The sequence below is a fragment of the Jaculus jaculus genome, chromosome 6, assembly GCF_020740685.1.
Source record: "Jaculus jaculus isolate mJacJac1 chromosome 6, mJacJac1.mat.Y.cur, whole genome shotgun sequence".
Classification (NCBI taxonomy): Eukaryota; Metazoa; Chordata; class Mammalia; order Rodentia; family Dipodidae; genus Jaculus; species Jaculus jaculus.
In genome coordinates, this window is record NC_059107.1 from 153347374 (window position 1) to 153369344 (window position 21971).

General features: G+C 39.1%; 1 protein-coding gene across 27 annotated transcripts in view; it reads right to left on the reverse strand.

Moving 5' to 3' along the window:
- Rbfox2 (RNA binding fox-1 homolog 2) overlaps window positions 1-21971 on the reverse strand; it is a 277312-nt gene that overhangs the window by 26367 nt on the left and 228974 nt on the right. For 17 of the 27 annotated variants that reach the window (XM_045153026.1, XM_045153008.1, XM_004650265.2 and 14 more), the window contains 4 exons: window positions 16345-16491; window positions 12327-12380; window positions 3485-3577; window positions 660-720 (listed from right to left, as the gene is read on the reverse strand). In XM_045153026.1, the coding sequence (XP_045008961.1) occupies window positions 660-720; window positions 3485-3577; window positions 12327-12380; window positions 16345-16491 (355 nt within the window). The remainder of the gene's footprint in view (window positions 1-659; window positions 721-3484; window positions 3578-12326; window positions 12381-16344; window positions 16492-21971) is intronic. The other 10 variants (XM_045153009.1, XM_045153004.1, XM_045153027.1 and 7 more) reach the window with 3 other exon arrangements.

A 21971-nucleotide genomic window follows, 5' to 3' on the forward strand; every position in this document is an offset into this window, starting at 1 on the left:
CTAGTCCCTAAGGAGACCAAGAGGTGACTAAGACATTCCCACTCATGGAGCTCATACTCATCCGAGCTGGAATTAGAGGAATGGTCCTGGTAGGCTGTCAAGGTGTTACCTGTGGTTAGTTCAAACCTGTTACAAGGAGCCAAGGCTGAAGAGGGTTGCCATTTGGTTTGATAGCAACTACCAATGGTGTGTTTGTACTGTGTAGAAGATGAAAGTTAAAGATAACACAGCACCTCTCTAACTACAAAGCTTAGCTTCATTCCAAGGCAAAAGCATATACAGAAAAAATACTCTTCTAAGTAAAGAGGTTTGCTTTGATGGGAGTTAAAAAAGCAGGGCTGGAGAGATGGCTTAGTGGTTAAGGTGCTTGCCTGCAGAGCCAAAGAACTTTGGTTCTATTCCCAGGACCCACATAAGCCTGATGCACAAGATGGTGCACACATTTGGAGTTTGTTTGCAGTGGCTGGAGGCCCTGGCGTGCCCATTCTCTCCCTCTCTCAAATAAATTAAAAAAAATATATATATATATATATATATAAAAGCAAAACAAAAATGGCCTTCAGAGTGAAATAGACAAAGATTCTTAGAACTTTACAGAAATCCCATGTATTGATAGAAGAATAAACAGCACTGCCCCCAAGCAGTTTGTGATTTCTTACCGTTTGCATACGGTGTGACCATCTTTTTATTGGTCATTACACGTGCTGTAGCGTTATTCACCTAAAATAACATGTAGAAAAGAGGGGCAGGGAAGAAGTGCACGTTAGGGAACGTGAAGTTGTTCACACAACAGTACTTAAAATGTAAATTTATGATAGCACTGATTTAGGTAGTTAATATTAATACACAGAATTTTAATTTAAGTGCTTATTAAATGAGGCCAACAAGAGTAAAATGCAGTTTCTTGGTCTCCAAACAGAAAAATCAGGGCTCTTTACCATTCACTACTCCAAAGAAAATATGTATTTGTGCAAGGTCTTTGGCAGCTCTCAGCACACTAAAGAAAAAGCAGACAGGAACAACTCTGCCTGCAAGTGAGTGCTGACTCTCATTACTACAACAGGCTTGCCCCGGGCCCTCGAGTAGATTTTGGGGACAATGAACAACTAACCTGATTCATTTCACCTGTCCTGATGTTCTGTTCTTTTGATGTTTATCTAAGATTACACTGTCTGGGATTAGTAAATAAATATAGGAACTTAAGAGTCCCATGTCGACACTCTTCAGGAACATTCTGAATTTACTAGACTATGTGGTCTATTTATTTAAGAATGGAGTCTTTAGAGTAGGTACTTAAAGGAACTATGAAAATAAAGTGTTTTTATTTCTTTTGTTGTATTGCCCTCTTCACTCTTATTACAAAAGTACATGGCTTCAGGCATTATCTATGCAAGGGTAAGAAGGTCTTCCACAAAGATGGAGCAGCTGGAGAGAAGAGGAACCAAACCTGGAAGCCAGGATAGAGCAGGCCAGTCCCGGAGCTCTTATGAAGGGCAAAGCCTCACCGTGGCACTCAATTATATATTGTCTCGACCTTGAAAGCATTTACAACATAGAAATGTCTTCCTTTTTTTTTTATTTGTTTGTTTTTGAGACAAGGTCTCACTAGGTAGCTCAAGATGAACCTGGAACTTGTGATCCTCTTGCTTTAGCCTCCAGAGTGCTGTGATTACAGGGCAGGCTAGTGCCGTCACAGCCAGCTGTCAGCATGTCTTATTGTGTGCCTTTCTGGAATATACAATGTGCTAGATTTGTATTATGAAGGCAAATTTTAGGTAAAATTGGAATTAAAAACATCTTAATGTCATTTGGATTGTATAACAAGCCCTTCTTCCTGTGTGAGGACAGCTTGAAACTCCATTTACTCTAGTTTTATCCCAGATAATATCAACAATTCACATTTACAAAGGAAGAATGGAGACAACAATGATGAGACTGAGCGCATGCAGTTAACACACACACAGAGAGAGAAGAAAGAAAAACAGCTTTGGAAGGAGAGGTGAGAAGCAAGGTTAGAATGGAGCAAGAGCTTGAACCAGCTGCTAGAGCAGAAAACAACCAGGCAATGAAAAGAAAAAAAAAAAAACAACAAAACAACAGCCCAAACCAATCAGAAACTACCAGTCAGCAAGAGAAAACAGCTGCTGGAACAGAGAAGGGAGGGCGGGAAGAACAGGAAAGGACAAGAGCAAGGATCTGGGGAAAGAGAACAATGTGGTGGTGGGGGAGGGGGGGAAGGTGTCACAGGCAAAGAAAGAACTACAAACAGTAGTTTGGGAAAGAGGAAAAGTGGGAAGGGAAGCTGGGGCAGGAAGTGCATTAATAAAACCAGCCAAACTGGAGTTCAGTAACTCTGAGTAAGATGTGCAAGGGAAAACTCCCCATGAAGTCAGTATCAAACAGCTCAGATTGCTACAAAACAATGTGTACATCAAAGTCCAGGCGACAGCACCCACAGCATTGAAAATAAAAGGGAGGAAAGGGAGAGGGACAACAAGTCAGATCACATTTGTAGTGTTAATGTGAGATGGCAGATGGACTTTCTCTATCTAATTGTTTTGTAATCACATTTTGAAAAGCTTCTTCTCTAGTGCTTTCATTTCACTTACCGCCAACGGGCACCATCGCCAGCACTGTGTATAGTTACCATGGAAAGAGTGAGTCAAGTGAAGGGCCCTAAATGCTAAACCATTGGAAAGGGGGAAAAAAGCAAAATATGCAGACATCTTACTCAAATGGTGGCTTTTATATTTAATTCTTTTAAAAACTGGGAAGGGGAAGGAGCCAGTTAACCTTCAGTGCATTAGTTACTCTAGAGCTCTGGGGAGCCCGAGGGGCTGACTCAATTGCAGCCCCAGCATATGTACCAGCTAGCCCTCAACCCTCTGCTGAGGGTGCTATCTGTCAAGTTAAGATCAACTGCCAAAATTTTGGTATTAAGGAAAGTTAGCTACTCCTCCCTCCCACAACCTTTGAAGGTCTATTCTGTGCTGATCGCTCACAGGCACATGGAGGCGAACTGGCCTCCAAGAGGAAGAGGGTATTGGCTGGTCCTGATTCATTACAAACACAATGTTACAAGCTAGTTTTTAGACACTTCTAAAGTTAGTTCTGCTTAAGCCTAATCATAGGAGTTCAGAGTCTTGCAAACTGAAGCAAAAAGAAAAAGACAAACAAACAAACAAACAAACAAAAACAAGAGAGCAGAAGGATGAACACTTGGAAGAGGAAAAAAGTAAATAAACAAGTAAACACATACATCCCCAAATTAAACCCAAAACAACTAAAACAAAGTGGGGGCTGGGGGAGGCAGACAGAAGTTGTTACTAGTATAGCTGAGTGCAAGAAGGTGGAAAACAGAGATACACACACACAGACAAGTGTGCACACACAAACAGGATAGGGCTCCAATGTGAAATAAGTGAGGCAATACAAAAAAAGAAATAAAATATACACAAGAAATTGAATTATTGAAGACATGCACCTCGATTTTACGGCCCTCTACCACGGTGCCGTGTAATTTCTCCCTGGCCCTGTCTGCATCAGCACTATTCTCGAAAGTTACGAACCCGAATCCCTGCATGCGGCGGGAGAGGGAAAACATGCACATCGTTACATCCAAGTAAATACTTTACATCACAGTATGAAACTCACATTGGCAACAGTTCAGCAATACTCTCCCAAAGCCACATTTGTGATCCATGCATATTTTTTTTTTTGTAAAGGGAAATTAAACCCACTAAGAGGATAAAGAATTGTAATAATTCTAACAGCAATTTAATCAACAATAACAACAGTAAAATAAAAATACAGAGCATATGAGGCCAGACCAAGATTAAGGCATTGAGTTACTCGGGTCAAACTACTCAATAAAGAATCTGAACATTTTTTAAATGTCCCGTTTCTCAATTCACGTTGTACATGTCCCTAAAGGAACTGACTCCCATAGTGCAAATCTAATTTTTTCCACTAACAGCTATATGAACTCTTAACATTCAAGATTAATTATCATATAATGAGATTTTTTTAGATCTAATTATTTTAGTGCCCCTTTACCTGTTACTTGTCACTGAACAAACGATGTATAATTCTCTAAGTATCAGATATGCAAGCAAGTGAAACTATCATTAAGCAACAGTCAAGTATATGATTTTTATTTAAGGCCAACTTAAAATTAACACATTGGCACTTTACAGGAAAAGTGTGCATGACTGATTTCCATAAAATTGCCATCCCAAATTTGCCTACATCACACATCTGTTGATGTCTATATCTACTGTTCAGTTAGTGACTGTCCATATGAGGGGAAAAAGGAATACTTTTTCAACAGGTAATGGGAATGAGATCTACATTAGAGACATCCATTATATCCTCTTCAATAGGAAAATGCCATAATATAATGCAAGCTGGCACAATGAATTTGGTTTAATTTAGTCTGTCCCCATAGCAGCTACAAAAGCAGTGTGGAAGTTCAGTTCATCAAGCAGACAAAGCAAGAGAGGAGGGAGTTACCCTACTCTCCTGTACACATCAGCATACTGCTTTCAGTGTGAGGATGGATCCTATACTTAGATCCTGTTCCATAATGCACCCCATTTGTTTTATCCTAGGGGCTTTGCTGTTATCCAGCCACTGTGTAACCAGTATCTACAGCTATTCACATCTGCAGAGTGGAAATGTCTTGAGATTTTCTGCAGTCACTTTCTAATAGCTTTGTTGTCCCTCTGGCACTTTTTGAATTTCCCAGGGTCAGAGAACCAAGCGTCTTGCTTCGTGAGACATGGTAAACAGTGTGCACTGCTCATATAAAAGCAATGTTCATTTAAGGACAGGATCATTCAGCACTCTAAATGATGTTACAGGTGGTGGTGTTTGGAGGATTCTAGTGGATAATCTCTACCCACAATTTGTATATCACTACAAATATCCAATGGGGGCAAAGTTTTAGCTGACAAAAAAAAATTTAAATGTATGTTTATTATACTGGAATATTATGGGTAATTTTAGCTAATAGTTTTTGAAAGAAGGTAAGCCTTTGTTGAAAATATCAATAGGAAAATATTTTCAGGAACAAATTTGGTATCAATGTGTATCTACCTTGACACCTCAAGACACACAAGGCAAGTCACAGTGGTCACTTGTGCTAGCATCTGCTAAAGACAAATCACCAATTCTCCAACCTGAGATTGCCCAGTAGGAGAGGTTAGCCTATTTTAAGAAAGTTATGCAAAGTGATGAGTTTTCATATCTCACTTCAGAGGAATTAGATTGTATTGCAACTCTTAGTCATAAATTTTATGCCTTGGGTTAAACTAATTAAATATAAATTATCCGAGTTACCATGAACTGATGTGGCTTTAGCACTGTGACTGTTTACTGTTTACATGGAACTACATTCCAATGTAAACAGCACACACTTGTCCTCTTATGTGGTAGCAGAGACATCTGCTGGGTTCATTTCAAAGGTAAAGAAACAGTTAAGTGAAGTGAAACATGCAAGGATATACAGTGAATGTTAAGAGGAGCAGAACACAGCTTTCTGAGTCTAAGCACACTAAGTAAGCTCTATTAGTGTGCTCGCCCTAATTTTCTTTCTGAAATCCAATTGTGAAGTCTTTTAGAATCTTCCCTTCAGAACGTGTTGGTGACACACCAGTGACATAACAGCTGAATCCAAAAGACTACGGGACAGGTTATATGTTTTGCTTTCTGGTCAGCAAATGACAAAGTTTAACATTAATACATCTCTGAGATTTTTCTCAATAATGATCTTATCTGGGAACCACACTTTCTAATGATTTTTTTTTTTTCTTTCTTGGAGGTAGGACCCACCTAGGCTGACCTGAAATTCACTATGTAGTCTCAGGCTAGCCTCGAACTTAATAACAATCCACCTACCTCTACCTCCCAAATGCTGGGATTAAAGGTGTGTGCCACCATGTCCAGCCATGTTAGCCCTTGCTTTTTATATTTTATATTTTATATATTTTATATTTTTATATTGAGAAGTGCTTCTATGCCAAAGGAAATGTTAATAAAGGTACCAAAGATGTCCATAGAAAGCAGTCTTTCCAAACATCTCTCCCTAGGGTCACAGAGGAAGATGGCCTGGTTGGCTGATGCTCTGGGATTCTGACATATATATAAGCATAGTGGAAGTGTGATGTCTTTCTTTCCTTTGAAGACAGACTGACCTGTGGCAGTGCAGTGATGCCCCACCCCAAGTTCTTCCAGTCCTATCCCTGCAGCCCAAAAATTTGTCACTTTTTTTATGCTGAAAATGGGATTGTGAAGATGTGATTAAATTAAATTAACTCAAGATAGGAAGATTAACCTGGATAATGTGGGTAGACCCAACACAAGCCCTTAGTCTTATAAGTGAAAAGGGGAAGGAGAGAGGCCGATCAGAGGGCAGAAGCTCAGGAGAAGGTCAAACTGTCCATGTTGGTCTTGAACAGCCTCCAGAAATTCAGAAAGGGGAGGGAGCAGATGATCTACTACGGAGCCTTCTGAGGCAACACAGGCCCTTCATGACAGCCAGTGAGACCCACTGTAGACTCCTTACCTCCAGACTAGAAAAGTATGGCTTTTAGCCACCAAATCTACGGTCAATTTTTCAGAAGCAAAGGTAAAGAAATACATACCTCTCAGAATTAAAGTCCATGATTAAGAAGGTAAGAGGTGTGCCAAATATTTTTAGAGTATTATTCTTAAGTACCCTTCTCATCCCAAAACTTTTTAAACAAGGTGATTTTCATCCACCCAAACGTTACACTTCCTTATATCACATTTACATTTTCTTTTTAATAATATTAACTCAAAGCTTAAAAATTTTAATGTACTACTTCTTCAATAAAATTTAGCATTTTAGGAAAGATGCCATGAACTGTGCTAATGATAATCATAGCTCATCTGGGCTTAAAAATTATAGAAAACTCTGCTTCTATGAAATTATGTTTGAATGTTTATTTTTTCTTAGAAATCTGATATCAAGTTGTTATTTGCTTTAAAAAAAGTGGAGGTACATTTAAATTTAACACATTTTACTTATGCCATTTAGAATAATCATACCATGTATTGAATATTGAAATTAATAATCTACACAAGCATAATATATAACAAATACATTACATAACCTGTAATAAATGTACTCTCAAGTTCTTAGCCAGAAGACATATTTCAGATATGTAAGGAGATGAATTTTTATCTGAACTCATCACATTAATAAAAAAAAGGTAACCTTGTATTTCATTAAACAATGATGAGGTCACATTTGTTTAGTACAGTACTATACAAAAGAAATATGTGAGTCACACATATAATTTAAAACTTTCTAATCATTATATTAAAATAATAGAAACAGATGAAATCAATGTGATTTATTTATACAACATATACAATATATTATCAATTAAATGTAGCACCAATATAAGATCATCATTAATGAGGTGGTCAAGAGTCATTCTGTGCCAAACCTTTGAAACCTGTAATGCACCTGACACTTGCACACATCTCAGCTTGGACGTCACAGTCCCCATGTGCAAAGGGGTTGCGGTCCTGGATAGCACAGGTCCCTACACACTCCTATTGAGGTTCTTTGTCCCCCAAGTCTCCATAAGTCACTCGTGTTCCCAATCTAAATATACCAGTGTTACAGTGGAGACTTCTCAGCCACCTTAGCTCCAGGTGAGTTACAAACGGTCTGTAGTGCATGTTGTGGTTAACACATTCATTACTTGCCCTGACATCATTTATCATAATGACATATGGGAGCCGAGGAACTGTCACCTTTTTAGTCTGGCCTCAGGCTGTAATAAGTAACAAGCAGTAAGATGAACATCGTAAACTTGTTTTTAATTTTTTAAATTTGTATAGTCTTTGAATTTTTCCATCTCAGAAGAATGAGAAAGAAAATTTACCATGTAACTTTTAAAGGAGAAATCAAAAGCAGACGGATCTCCTGGGTATGGCCAGAACACAGAAATTAAAAAATAAATAAAAAGAAAACTAAAATCTATAAAATGGTAATAAAAGAAAAACAAACTAAGCCTTTTGGAAATACATGCACTGTTAGTTCAGTTTTAAGTATAATGGAAAATATTTCATGTTAGCATTACCTATCAATTTTATTGAAAAATCACACAGATATGTTTGTGACTTGAAAGTCTGAAAGTTTGACTTGAAAGAAAACATTTTGACCATGTTTAGAAATAAGTAATTTCCTTTTGTATAAAATCAAAAGGAAAGAAGTCAGAGCAGAGTTCTTTTGTCTGAGACTGGGAAGAGATGTCAAATCTTCCCTAACTCCTCCAGCCTAAGTGGAAGCCCTACCTAGAACCAAACCCAACCCTTAGCAGTCCACCTGGGAGAAGGGTGAGAACAGATTCACCAGAACTTTCTGTCTACACACTTGTCCCTTCCAGGGCAAATTATACCACAAGGATTTTGATAAAGCTGGAGGGAAAACACAAATGTAGAATCTGTATATTTCTTTCTTTAATAAGCAGGAAGATTATGTAAAAAAATGTCATGTAGCTGGGTGACAATGAATAGGATGATGGAAAGCCTCAAGTTCAACAATGGAATGAACTCCTGAGAAGAAAAGTTCTTAACCACTACACTTAACAGAACTCACTGTAAGGTCAAGAATATGGTGTGGGGGAGGGTCTTGACAGACGGCTTAGTGGTTAAAGGGGTCTGTCTGCAAAGCCAAAGGACCCAAGTTCAATTCCCCAGGATGTATGTAAGCCAAATGCACAAAGTGGCACATGTGTCTGGAGTTCATTTACAGTGGCTGAAGGCCTTGGTGTGTACATTCTCTCCCTCCCTCCCTGTCTCTTTCTCTCTCTTTCAAAAACAAAAACAATTTTTTTAAAGAATATGGGAGGGGCTGCATAAGGTGACCATTAAGAATCCACATGAAACAAAAGATTGAAGGAAAAATAAGAGATCAGTGAGCATTCTTTTTAATAAATTGTGTGTGCTTCTTTCTTTTAAAGCCATTACTCTGTGGATCTATAAAAAAAAAAACACATAGTTTATTGTTTTAATGGAATGTTTTGCGGAAGAAAGGGGTTTCACTGAGAGCTGTGAGCTAATAGGCATGAGCTTGGGATAATCCAGGACACAGTCTTTCTAGGCATTAACTTACTGCCTGTGTGAGCATCTGTTGTTACTAGTGGAATGTGAGAAGGCAGCTACATATATAACTAATGTGATAATTTTCTAAATCCAGTTTGAGAAATTTGGTACTTTTTGTTGAGAATATTATTTCCCATATATGAAGTATACATTTTCAAAAGGTGAGTTTATCTTTCAGTTACTAAGATCTTTGGCTATAGCTGACTTTGTTTTTGTTTTGTTTTTTTATAGAGAAATGGGTAAAATGACAACACAATTACAGGAGAGAATTTAAATATACTGTGCACGTGTATGTAAGACAGGTGTTATACAGCCAGCAAAACCTGGGTAAGCCAAATCCAAATGAAGGGCAAAGAAAAAAGAGGAAGATCCAAAATTGAGGTACTGTGGGACACAACACTCCTTTGTAGGCAGGAGCTAGGACAGGCCTTCAGGAAGGGTAGATGTGACAGTGAGAACTGCTTATTCATGTCTTCAAAGGTTACATGAGAGTGCTGGACAGTCTTACTGCATAGTAAAAAAAGGTGGGGAGAAGCGGGGCTGGAGAGATAGCTTAGTGGTTAAGGCACTAAGGTGCTTACCTGTGAAGCCTAAGGACCCAGGTTGATTCCCCAGGACCTATATAAGCCAAATGCACAGGATGGTGCATACATCTGGAGTTCATTTGCATTGGCTAGAGGCCCTGACATGCCCATTTTCTCTATCTGATTCTTTCTCTCTGTGTCTCTCACAAATAAATAAATATTTTCTTTAACGGTAGCTGGATGTGGTCATGTATACCTTTAATCCCAGCACTTGGGAGGTAGAGGCAGGAAGATCAGTGTGAGTTCAGGATGAACCTGGGACTACAGAGTGAGTTCTGGTCAGCCTGGGCTAGAGTGAGATCTTACCTCAAAAAAAAACAAAACAAAAAACAAAACAAAACAAAAAAACAAAAACAAATAAAGTAAATAAAACAAAAGATGATGACGACGACGATAATTTAGAGGCTGTGAGGGATGTAGCGCAGTGGTTGGGAGTCTGCCCAGTAAGTAAGTACAAGGCCCTGGGCTCTAGCCCCAGAATTGCAAAAACAAACAAACAAAAAACCTGCAGAGTTGTTTTGGTTTTAGAATAATTTGGCTAATATTAATTTATATTTAAGTATTGCTTATCTCAGACTTATTTTGTGACTAGTTTTTCTATTGCTGCTTAAAAAAATCTAATAAAGCTAATTTCTGTATTAAAAAGCACTCTTAAAAGTCAAAGCAACTCTCCACTAAAACAATAGGGCCACAATAAAGTCCTCTTTTCTCTGGTTTCAATCATGCTATAATTTTATAGTTAATCCCAAATAAATAAAAGAAACAAGAAACTAAAACAAATTCACCAAAAGAAAGAAAGAAAGAAATAGGAAAAACAAAAAGGTGCTCACTCCATGGTCTTCAGGCAGCAGTTAAGAAGACAAGGGACCACTCCAAGGTTTGCTCAGTTTTTGACGCATGTCCAAGACAATTCTGAATGCTGTGCTTTGCTCTGAATACACTGAGCACAGAAGGAGAGGCAGCAAGGACACTGCATGGAGCCGCCAGAAGCAGCACACACCTTTACATTTTCCAAAGGGAAAAGGAAGGTGTGTGTCATTACTTTTAAATAAAAATGATATGGGAGAACCAATTGGGTAAGGCAAATTCTAAAAATGTTGGAAGCAGGTAAATCCTTGAAGTCAATAAAAGCCTTCAGAGGATTAATTTCCTTTGCTTTATAATCCTGTCATCACATTATTTTCTTGGTAAGGAGCAAGTACTACTCAGTGACTGATGCAACTATGCTGAGCTTCTGATTGTTAGCCTAATCAAGGCTGTTTTAAGTGCTCACAAGTGAAAATCAAAAATGCTTAAGCAACTACTTTATATAAGCAGTACAGCCAATAATCTCCATGTATTTATTTTACATTCACCTGTTTCCCATCCACAGCTACATACATATCTTATAGCTAAATACTTCACAAATACAAAAGCAAACTACATAAACACTGGAACAGAACTTGATTATGAAGAAGTAACAAGCATAAATAGCTTTACTGGTTAGTTAATGGATTCCATTTTAAAGATACTTACCAAGTTAAGTGCTGCAGAAAGTTCTGTATAAACATATTAATCTTTTTTTGTTTTAATTGAAGCTGGATGCTTAATTGCCTCTTTAATAATTAACACATAAATTGTTATAGTCAGAATTAAACACTTTTAGTGTTGATACATTCTACAATGTAAAGAAATAATAACCAGAAACATTAGCACAGTGTATGTATCTGTACTGGCACAGATGGGGTAGGAAGTGTGTTATCAATTACCAAAGCATGGTCAGTCTGGAATAGGAAATTGAAGAAATGTAAATATTAATTTATTTATTGGTTTTACTTATCTTTTCCTCAAGTAGTAGTCTTAGGACATTTAATCATGGCCAAGAGCTATTTTCAAAGTTCTGCAGGTATGACCAATAAAAACTAATTTTAACAACACTAACAGGAAAAATGATTTTTATTTTAAAATGTCAATTCTTATGTAGAACATGGGAGACGAGAACACACATCAGCTTGCATGCTGCTACTACCTCAGTTGTGATAGGAAACCCAACTCAGCATGTAGCTGGAGCAACTCTGTAATCTCGGGCATTCAGTTCCAGTGAGCACCTGCTCACGGCTCACTGTGTTGAAGCTTTGTCAAAGTTTATCCCAAAGAGAGAACAAGTGAACTGAGTAACTGAAAGAAATATCCATTACCTTGGTCCTAAGTATGTCATTTTGTGGTTGCATTTTAAAAAGCTGAATTGCTCCAACAGAATTCAGAAAAGAATTTCAAATTTTACTCTTTTCTGATGTCTCTCTCTTTCTTTAAAATGAGGGGGCACAGGTCAAGTCTGAAGGTGATCAAGAAACCCCATTTCCTGCATCCTGCCTTTAGTATTGCCATATCCTACTTCAGCTTCTCTTTCTTCCTGGCACTCTCCCATATGGAGCATCCTTAGGATAAAAATCTGGTCACATGGCAGCTTCTTTGTGGGAGGATCTAATCCAATCCAAGCTGGATACTTAGGATACGTTAATGCAGGTTAAGAAAGCTGCTCGTGTTTTCCTAATAACTACTGTTTAACATAAAACAAAACTTACAAAGGAGGCAAGCACACACTACTGAAACAGAGCTTACCTTAGAGCCACGCTCATTAAAGATGATTTCTACATCTAGGATTTTGCCAAACTGCTGCAGAGACAAAAATGAAAACAGCAATGGTCAGCTTTTTATCCACATGCTTTTCTTTCTTCTGAAAAAAGGACTTTTCTTTCTCTCGTTCAGAAAACTAGGACTTACTTCTATGTTCTTATGGGTCAGCAGGTCCCAATATAATTTCTGAATGGTGCCCTCTACTGAGCTGGCAGTTTCTCCTGTTATATTTTCCTCACTCCATTCACACAGTGTCACCACTGCCATGTGTGGAAGCTACTTGCCCAGGGCATTCAGTGCTGCCCTATTATGTGCTTTATGACATACTTTTTCATGTTCCAAAACCTGCAGTTTGTCCAATGACTGCTCCAAGTATCACTAAGTAGAATGATAAATTCACTGAAGACTATCTTTCCTCTCCCCACCCCCCCTTTTGAAAAATGCAAAGAGCTAGAGATATGGTTTAGCTGTTAAGGTGCTTGCCTGTGAAGCTTAAGGACCCAGGTTCGATTTCCCAGTACCTATATAAGCCAGATTCACAAGGTGGCACATGCGTCTGGAGTTTGTCTGCAGTGGCTGGAACCAGAAATGCCCATTTTCTCTCTTGCTCTATCTACCTCCCTTCCTCTCTCTCAAATAAGTAAATAAAAATTTTAAATTGTATAAAAATTAGAAAATATAAACAAAAAGGAAAGCAGAAAATAAAGATCTCCAAGTCTAGTATTTAGCACTTAGGGGCTCTGTCATCCAGGCTCCCTCAGGCACACACATTTGCAAACCACCAACACTGGGGTGTGGCATGAACTGCTTATATTTATTTACTTACTTACTTATTTATTTAAATTTAGCAACAGCTGTGAACAGTCATCAAGCCCAAAAGGCACATACTGTTTACTATCTCTATAGGTGAAATACTATTGCATTACAGTAAGGGATGATTCCATTTATTGGTCATTTTAACATGTCTGAAGCAAACATTTGGAATATTTTAAGTAATCTGTTTAGAAATTATTTAAATGTTTTAGTACATTGAATGGCAAAACAGAGTTAAATACACAAAGCCAAAATTGTTGCATTGTTAGGTAGTTAAACAAAGCACCAAGTCACATGAAGGAGGTGTTAAGTAGGGGACAAGCTGTTTTACTAACTGCTTCCAAGGAAGTGAGGAGCTGAGGCCTGGGCAGTCAATCTTCAAGTATCTTTCTGGCCCACCACTTCCTTGCAGCACGAGGCTTGACCTGTACCCCATTACCTGCTTCATTTAGACTTCAAATGAGACTATGGGAAGTTAGGTTAAAAAAAAAAGAAAAATGAAAGCCAGTATAACAGAAATGCTTTCCCACTGTATTTAACTGTTACTGTGCCCAGATTTTCCAGAGTAAGGTGCTTCCACTTGATTCTGGCTTCATCAGTGAACAGTAAATTGGGAAAGTCAAGGGAAGAGGAAAATGTCTTACCTTAGATATATCATTTTAGACAATTTTATTTCTATTTATTGTCTAGCCTATAAAAATAAACATGGTGCTATAGAGTTCACTTCCTATTGCATTCTTTTTGGAATCTTTTTGGGAGAAGGTTTGCCTCCTGTGATAAAGGAAAATGAGGCTGTGTCAAATTTACAGAGCATGCTCCAGGGAGCATGGAATACCTACCCTTGTCCAATGCTACCCCTTCCACACAATAGGGATTAACCATGTGGGAGAAAACAGAACACTCAGGTATCCCTTGCAAGGAAAAAACTATTATTTCTTTTCATTTTACGCCTTGGGTAAAGGAGATATGGTACATTTCAAGAAATCACTAACAGGTTTTGGCAGATCTTCAGTGGACACTGTCTTTCTGACTTAAGGGAAAATGCACCTGACAGATGGAGAGCACTCCACTCTTATCAAAGTCTCTACCACCTGTGATGGTTCAGAAGTGAACCCAAGAAACGCACCTTCCTCAGATGTGTTTTCTTACATGTAACCCAAGTCCTTTATTTGTCTTTTCTATCAAGATGGAGGATAGGTTTTTACCATTCTGTCTGGCAAAGCAATTTTTTCTGGATGAGTGCTGGTGTGCATGTGCCATAGCAGGTGTGTGGAGGTCAGTGGTCAACTTTTAGGTACAGGTCCTCACCTTCACCACTCTATCCACCAGGTAGCTGGCCTACTAGCTTCTGGAAAATTCTCCTATCTCTGCCTCTTATCTTGCCAGGATTACAGAAGCTTGCCACAGCTTCCAGCTCTTACATAGAGTCTGGGGATCCAATCTTAGGGCATTCATGCTTGCAAGGAAAGCACACTGTTCATTCAGCCATCTGCTTAGCCCTTTGTTCCTTAAATACTTTAAGAACATCATTAGATCTCAATGTTGGCCTTCTCTTTAGTGGCAAAAATACATTCAGATGGTCTGCTGGACATGAAGAACTTTGCTCCACTGTCTTGTCACTTAACAAGCGACCATAGCTAGGTCTTAAAGCAAGATATCTGCTATTCTGCAAAAGAACTGGTCAACTATCCTAAAGAAATTTTTGCAAAACTATTTTGTACCTCTTCATCTTAGGTTAAGTTAACATTTGGTATAATTAAAACAAGTAAAAATGCATAGTCTCAGAAAAGATGCAGACTTAGCAACCATTTACTTCCAACATAAATTTTTTTTAAATTTGTTTTGTACTCAGTGAATACAGTCAAGTTGGTACCATTGTTAGCCTCCTCCTTGTCCTTCCCCTCCCCCTGACCCCTCCTTGTTGGGGTATATGGGGCATGCATTGTGGGGTTAGCTCCCAGTTATGGGCAGGATGAAATGTCTCTGTGTATCATCACCCCAACAATTCAGGAGCTGACTATGACAGACTGCAAAGGCAGAGCTAGAGCAGCAAGGGTGTACTCCTGAGTGGAAGAAACTGGGCAGCAGAGAAGAGGGTGGCAGTCACACACTCGGCTTCTATGGGACAGGATAAATCAGCATGGTGCCCTTATGTATCCACACACTTGGGGATCTTACACACATGCTTAAGCCCAAATTGCAACTTGGACTGTTCAGCTGGGACAGAGATATTAGTATTTTGAGAGGCATGTGTATTTTCATATACATGTATATGTAGGTGAGTGGTTGATGTTGAGGTCTTCCTCAATGGTTCTCTATCTTTAGTTTTTGAGATAGGGTCTCTCACTGAATCTGGATCTCACTGATTGGATAGCTAGCTATGTCTTGCAATTCTCCTGTCTCCACCTCCCCAGCATTAGGAATATAGCAACATGTTGTCACACCTGGCAGTTTTAAATTTTTATTTACTTCTGAGAGAGAGAGAGAAAGAGACAAAGGATATATTGGTATGCGTATACAAGGGCCTCTTATTGCTGCAAATGAATTCCAGATACATGCACCATGTTGTGGCATCTGGCTTTATGTGGGTACTGGGAAATTGAATCTGGACCAGCAGGATTTGCAAAAAACCACCTTTAATTGCTGGGCCATGAGCCCTCATGCCTGGCATTTAACAAGAGTTTAGCTGCTCATGCTTTCATGGCAAGCACTTTACCACTGAGCCAAGTCCCTAGTGCCATCAGTATTTGTTAAGTCTTCACACATTTCCAATGTGAACAAGTTTTGGAATCATGCTGTGAAAGTATGCGGACGCTGTTCTTTAGGTGAGATAAAGAGTATCACTGGCATGCTCACCTAGATGGTGTGTGAGCAGTGGTCAATGTGTTCTGGTATGGGCACTGAACATTTCCCTATCACAGGAACCTCCTTGGTCCCAATAAACTGTTGTATGGTCTGCCTTGTGCATAGGAGACAACCTTGCATGTGTGAGACAATCTATCAGGCTCATGCCTAGTACAGACTGGGAAGTAGAAAAAGTTTTCCAAAGACTGAGGACAGAAGTAAGTGATTTACCTAATGATTGTTCTTAATTTCCTTATCATTTTGTCCTGGAGTCCTAATTACTAATAACACCTCTGGTGGATTAAATTATATTTTAGTAAAACCCACAAGGACTTCAGAGACTTACCCCAAACATCTGCCGGAGATCAGGGTCCCGGAAGCGGAAAGGAATATTAGAGACATGCAGCCGTTTAGGGGTGGATTTACTCTCTGAATTTTCACTACTTTGTGTCTGTGACTGTTGGCCGTCTGTCTGTGCTCCACCTTCTGTCTGCTAAAGAAAGAAGTAAATTACAATGAGCAAAAAGATCATTATTTCATAAAAATCATTTTAGGTAGTTAAAGTACTTTTTTATTCTTCCAAAAAGAGAAAAAAAAAACCCCAAGTGGTATGTCTACAAAGTTTAGGTCATAATTTTAGTACATTAGCAAAATGGACAGAAACAGTGACTTGCTCAAGATCATGTGGAGGGATCACATGAGGCTGACTAGAGACATGAAAATAATACTTTTCTTTTTACATTCTTAGTATTGTTTTCTAGTGCTTAGCCACAGGTCATTATTTCTCAGGTCATTATTTCTCTTGCTTAGGCTACTAAGGAATGAAATAAGATAGGATTTTTTTTTTTTTTTTTGAGGTAGGGTCTGGCTGCAGCCCAGGCTAACCTAGAACTCATAGCAATCCTCCTACCTCTGCCTCCTGAGTGCTGGGATTAAAGGCATGCACCACCATGCCCCGAAAGACAGGATTTTTATGTTTCACACTCCTCATTAGTTTCAGTGTACAAATACTCTGGTGTTGAAAGTCATATAAGAATATTATTTATGAACAGAAGAACCCTAGTGACAATAGTCAATTTGCTTGAAAAGAGAGGAAGCTCCTTATATTGAAATTAACCTCTTCTTTTTTCCATTCCAGCTGCTTATGGTACAGGGTACCCACTCCTGTGCCCCATGTGAAGGCACATTGACAGTCTATGGCTTTAAAGGGGCCCTGACTTATCTAATAATACACAAATGACGCAACTGTCCACACCCGCGGTGGTAGAGTATGAGCATGGCTGTACATTTCTGATTGTGAATCTCTTCAGCTTTACCTATTTTTTCCCACACTAAATTCTCAACAGTTCCCATGTTGATAGGCTGTTTAAAAAATATTCTATATTTACTTAGAGAGAATGGGCATGCCAGGGCCTCCAGCCATTGCAAACAAACTCCATGCACCCCGTTGTACATCTGGCTAACGTGGGTCCTAGGGAATTGAACCTGGGTCCTTTGGCTTTGCAGGCAAATGCCTTACCGCTAAGCCATCCCTTTTTTTTTTTTTTAATCTTTTCTGGAAACAAAGATCTATCAGGTATGACACTTTCTAGGCATAAAGACCGCTAAGCCATCCCTTTTTTTTTTTTTTAATCTTTTCTGGAAACAAAGATCTATCAGGTATGACACTTTCTAGGCATAAAGACATCTGTTTTGAAGTCATCATCTGAAGTGCTCACCTGGCAAGTTAAGAACCTTGTTTTTAAAGCAAAGGGGCAACCTACAGAATGGGAAAAAATCTTCGCCAGCTATATATCTGATAGAGGATTAATATCTAGGATATACAAAGAACTCAAAAAGTTAACTAATAAGGAATCAAACAGGCCAATCAAAAAATGGGCTAAGGAGCTAAATAGAGAGTTCTCAAAGGAAGAAATACGAATGGCATATAAGCACCTAAAAAAATGTTCTACGTCACTAGTCATCAGGGAAATGCAGATTAAAACTACATTGAGATTCCATCTCACTCCTGTCAGATTGGCCACCATCATGAAAACAAATGATCATAAATGTTGGCGGGGATGTGGAAAAAAAGGAACCCTTCTGCACTGCTGGTGGGAATGCAATCTGGTCCAGCCATTGTGGAAAACAGTGTGGAGGTTCCTAAAGCAGCTAGAGATTGATCTACCATATGACCCAGCTATAGCACTCCTAGGCATATATCCAAAGGACTCATCTCATTTCCTTAGAAGTACATGCTCAACCATGTTTATTGCTGCTCAATTTATAATAGCTGGGAAATGGAACCAGCCTAGATGTCCCTCAACAGATGAGTGGATAATGAAGATGTGGTACATTTATACAATGGAGTTCTACTCAGCAGTAAAGAAAAATGAAGTTATGAAATTTGCAGAAAAATGGATGGACCTGGAAAGTATTATACTAAGTCAGGTAACCCAGGCCCAGAAAGCCAAGCGCCACATGTTCTCCCTCATATGGGGATCCTAGCTACAGATGACTGGGCTTCTGTGTGAGAATGAAAATACTTAGTAGCAGAGGCCAGTAAGTTGAAAAGGAGACATAAAGGGTGGAGAAAGGAAGGGAGGAGGATACTTAATAGGTTGATATTGTATATATGTAATTACAATGATTGTAATGGGGAGGTAATATGATTGAGAATGGAATTTCAAACGGGAAAGTGTGGGGGTGGGGAGGGAGGGAATTACCATGGGATATATTTTATAATCATGGAAAATGTTAATAAAAATTAAAAAAAAAAAAAAAAGATTTGCAGGGTAGGAAAAAAAAAAAAGATTTTTCTGAATCGGTTTTGATCACGTGGCTATTGTGCTTGAAAATCAAACTCTTTTGTGTAATAAATCTCAGAATCTTAAAAAAAAAAAAAAAAAAAAAAAAAAAGAACCTTGTTTTTAGTCTCTGTAGAGTGCATGCCAAACTGGATGGCTTCAGCTGATCCAACCCACATAACTTTTTTTTTTTTTTCTGAGGCAGGGTTTCACTGGCTCACCTGGAATTCCCTTGCCAACCTGGAATTCACTATGTAGTCTCAGGGTGGCCTCAAACTCATGGTGATCCTCCTCCCTTTGCTTCCCGAGTGCTGGGATTAAAGGCATTTGCCACCACACCTGGCTTATACCCACACACTTTTAAACCATGAGTGAAATGTGCTGTTCTTATCTTAAGCAGACAGACCTGAGTGCCTAGAAGACTCAATCTTCTAGGTGACACAGAACAAATCTTGGTCTCTGTTTGACCCAGCATTCAGGCTAAAAGAAACTGAATCAGAGACATTTTATGCTCAGAGATATTAGAAACTATCTTGAAATGAAGTTTGAACTTTTAAAATATCCAAGATAATCAAGAATAAACTCCACAATGACTGACAGCTGCTCTCACAACTCATAAGCCACAACCCCATGGTGAATACCAGCAATTCTATTGAGGAATGCAGGGAGGAGGGAAATGATGGTACCAACACATGATGTATCCATACAAAGTTTCTACTTAATTAAGGGAGAAAGAAAATCCTTCAAGTAAATGTAAGGCTTTTTAAAGGTCAATCTGAAGGATGGCAGCTTTCTATGGCATTCTATCCAGGCCTTGCAAGTGGCTTAAATGTGAAGTGGCTCATGTGGTATAAAAATAGCAGAAAAGGGAAGAGTCATGAAGCAGTGTTCTGAGAAAGTGTAAGGTTTTCAATCATTAATGGGAGCACAATGCAGACTAAGCAAAAGCCCATTGAAAGATGAAGCACTAAGCTACAAACAACATCATGGACACCAGCATGCAGTCAAAGCCGAAACAATGACTGTCACAAGTGCCCACCTTTCAAACTTGCCTCTTACATCTCACAGCTGGACCACATTAGAACTCACTCTTCAATCTTTTTAAAAAATATTTATCTATTTCGAAAGAGACAGAGAGACTATGGTCATGCCAGGGCCTTTAGCCACTGTGAACAAATTCCAGAATCATGCACCACCATGTGCATCTGGCTTACATGGGTACTGGAGAACTGAACCTGGGTTCTTAGGCTTTGTAGGCAAGTGTCTTAACAGCTAAGCCATCTCTCCAGCCCTCTCTTCAATCTTTAAAAGCACCAGATTTGGGCTGGAGAGATGGTTTAGCGGTTAAACGCTTGCCTGTGAAGCCTAAGGACCCCGGTTCGAGGCTCGGTTCCCCAGGTCCCATGTTAGCCAGATGCACAAGGGGGCGCACGCGTCTGGAGTTCGTTTGCAGAGGCTGGAAGCCCTGGCGCGCCCATTCTCTCTCTCCCTCTATCTGTCTTTCTCTCTGTGTCTGTTGCTCTCAAATAAATAAATAAAAAATATTAAAAAAAATAAAATAAAATAAAAGCACCAGATTTGATCTTCAGGATAACATTGTACCACATGGAGAAAAGTAAAAAAAAAAAAAAAAAAGAAAAGAAAAGTTAAAAAGATGGATTCTATATGTCCCAAACCAGAGTTCCATATAACTTATTTATGCCACCCAAATGACCTGTCTCAGTTCACATGAAGTGGTGGAATAAGTGAAAGCTAATGGTTACTTCAGAGAGTGCTGCTGGAGGCACTTAGTTATTGTTTTTGAGGGTTCTTTACTGTCTGGAAGACACAATTTAAGAAATTAGCTGGGGACTGGAGAGATAACAGTTGAGGTGTTTGCCTATGAAGCCAAAGGATCGCGGTTTGATTCTCCAGGACCCACATAAACCCGATCCACAAGGGGGCGCATACATCTGGAGTTTGTGGCTAGAGGCCCTGGCATGCCCATTTTCTCTCTCTCTCTCTCTCTCTCTCTCTCTGTCTCTGTCTCTCTCTGCTTGTAAATAAATAAAATAATCTTAAAAAAAACTTAAAAAAAAACCCCAGAAATTAGCCAGGTGTGGTGGCGCACGCCTTTAATCCCAGCATTTGGGAGACAGAGGTAGGAGGATTGCCAAGAGTTCCAGGACAAACTGAGTATGCAGAGTGAATTCCAGGTCAGCCTGGCCTAATGCGAGACCCTACCTCAAAAAAACAACAAAAAAAAAATTAAAAGAGTGGATAATTTTGCTGTCTGCAGTGAACACACTCATATTTCTTACAAGTATGAAACCATTAATTCTAGGGAGATCTGATAAGTGAAAAAGTGAGTTATTTTCAAAATTTGAAAGCCTATGCATACAAAGTAATACTTAATGGAAGTTTAGCATGCATTTACCAAATGCGCCCATCAAGCATAAGGCTAGATGGATCTTCCCACGCCTGTGACCATCAAATTAGATCAAGAAACAGAAGGAGACTTTCAACTCTCCCTGTCTAGAAAGCCGGCCTCCTTTGCCCTACTGCACGAAACTATTTCATGAGGCACTACCCAACTCTAGAATGACAAAAACATCAATTCATACCTTTAAGTATGATGCACTTTTGTCATTGTCAGGCCCAGAGCTGACAAAGACACTGGAATACACATGTTTGGAGTTCACCAACATTATTAGTACAATGGTAATAATGAAAAAAAAAAAAGAAAGAAAGAAACAGAGGGAGAGAAGCACCCCAGGGGACCACTCCAGTCCTTAGTCCCTGCCCCACGGTTCTCACTAAGCTATCTTCTACACGCACAAGTGAGTTTTACTGTTCTTTTTGGGTGCTTCTTTAGAGATAGGGTCTCCCTATGTGGCCCACTTTGTTTATTCATTCATACTCTATTTGTAAACACACAGAATGTACCTGGGCTGCTTTCAGTGAACGTTGTTGTGTTTTCTGGCAAACACAGGCAGGTATGCATGAGTATGTATGAACACACGAGTGCACACACGCCTAGAGTTGATTGAGCTGTGCACGCTCAGCTTCAACAATTCTGCCACTTCCCAAAGTGGTGTGCCACACTACACTCACATCAACTGTGCTTGATGCTCTTACTATTGCCATTTAAACATTCTGACGGTGACTGTGGCATCATATTGGAGCTTTTCTTTTCATCATTGCTGAG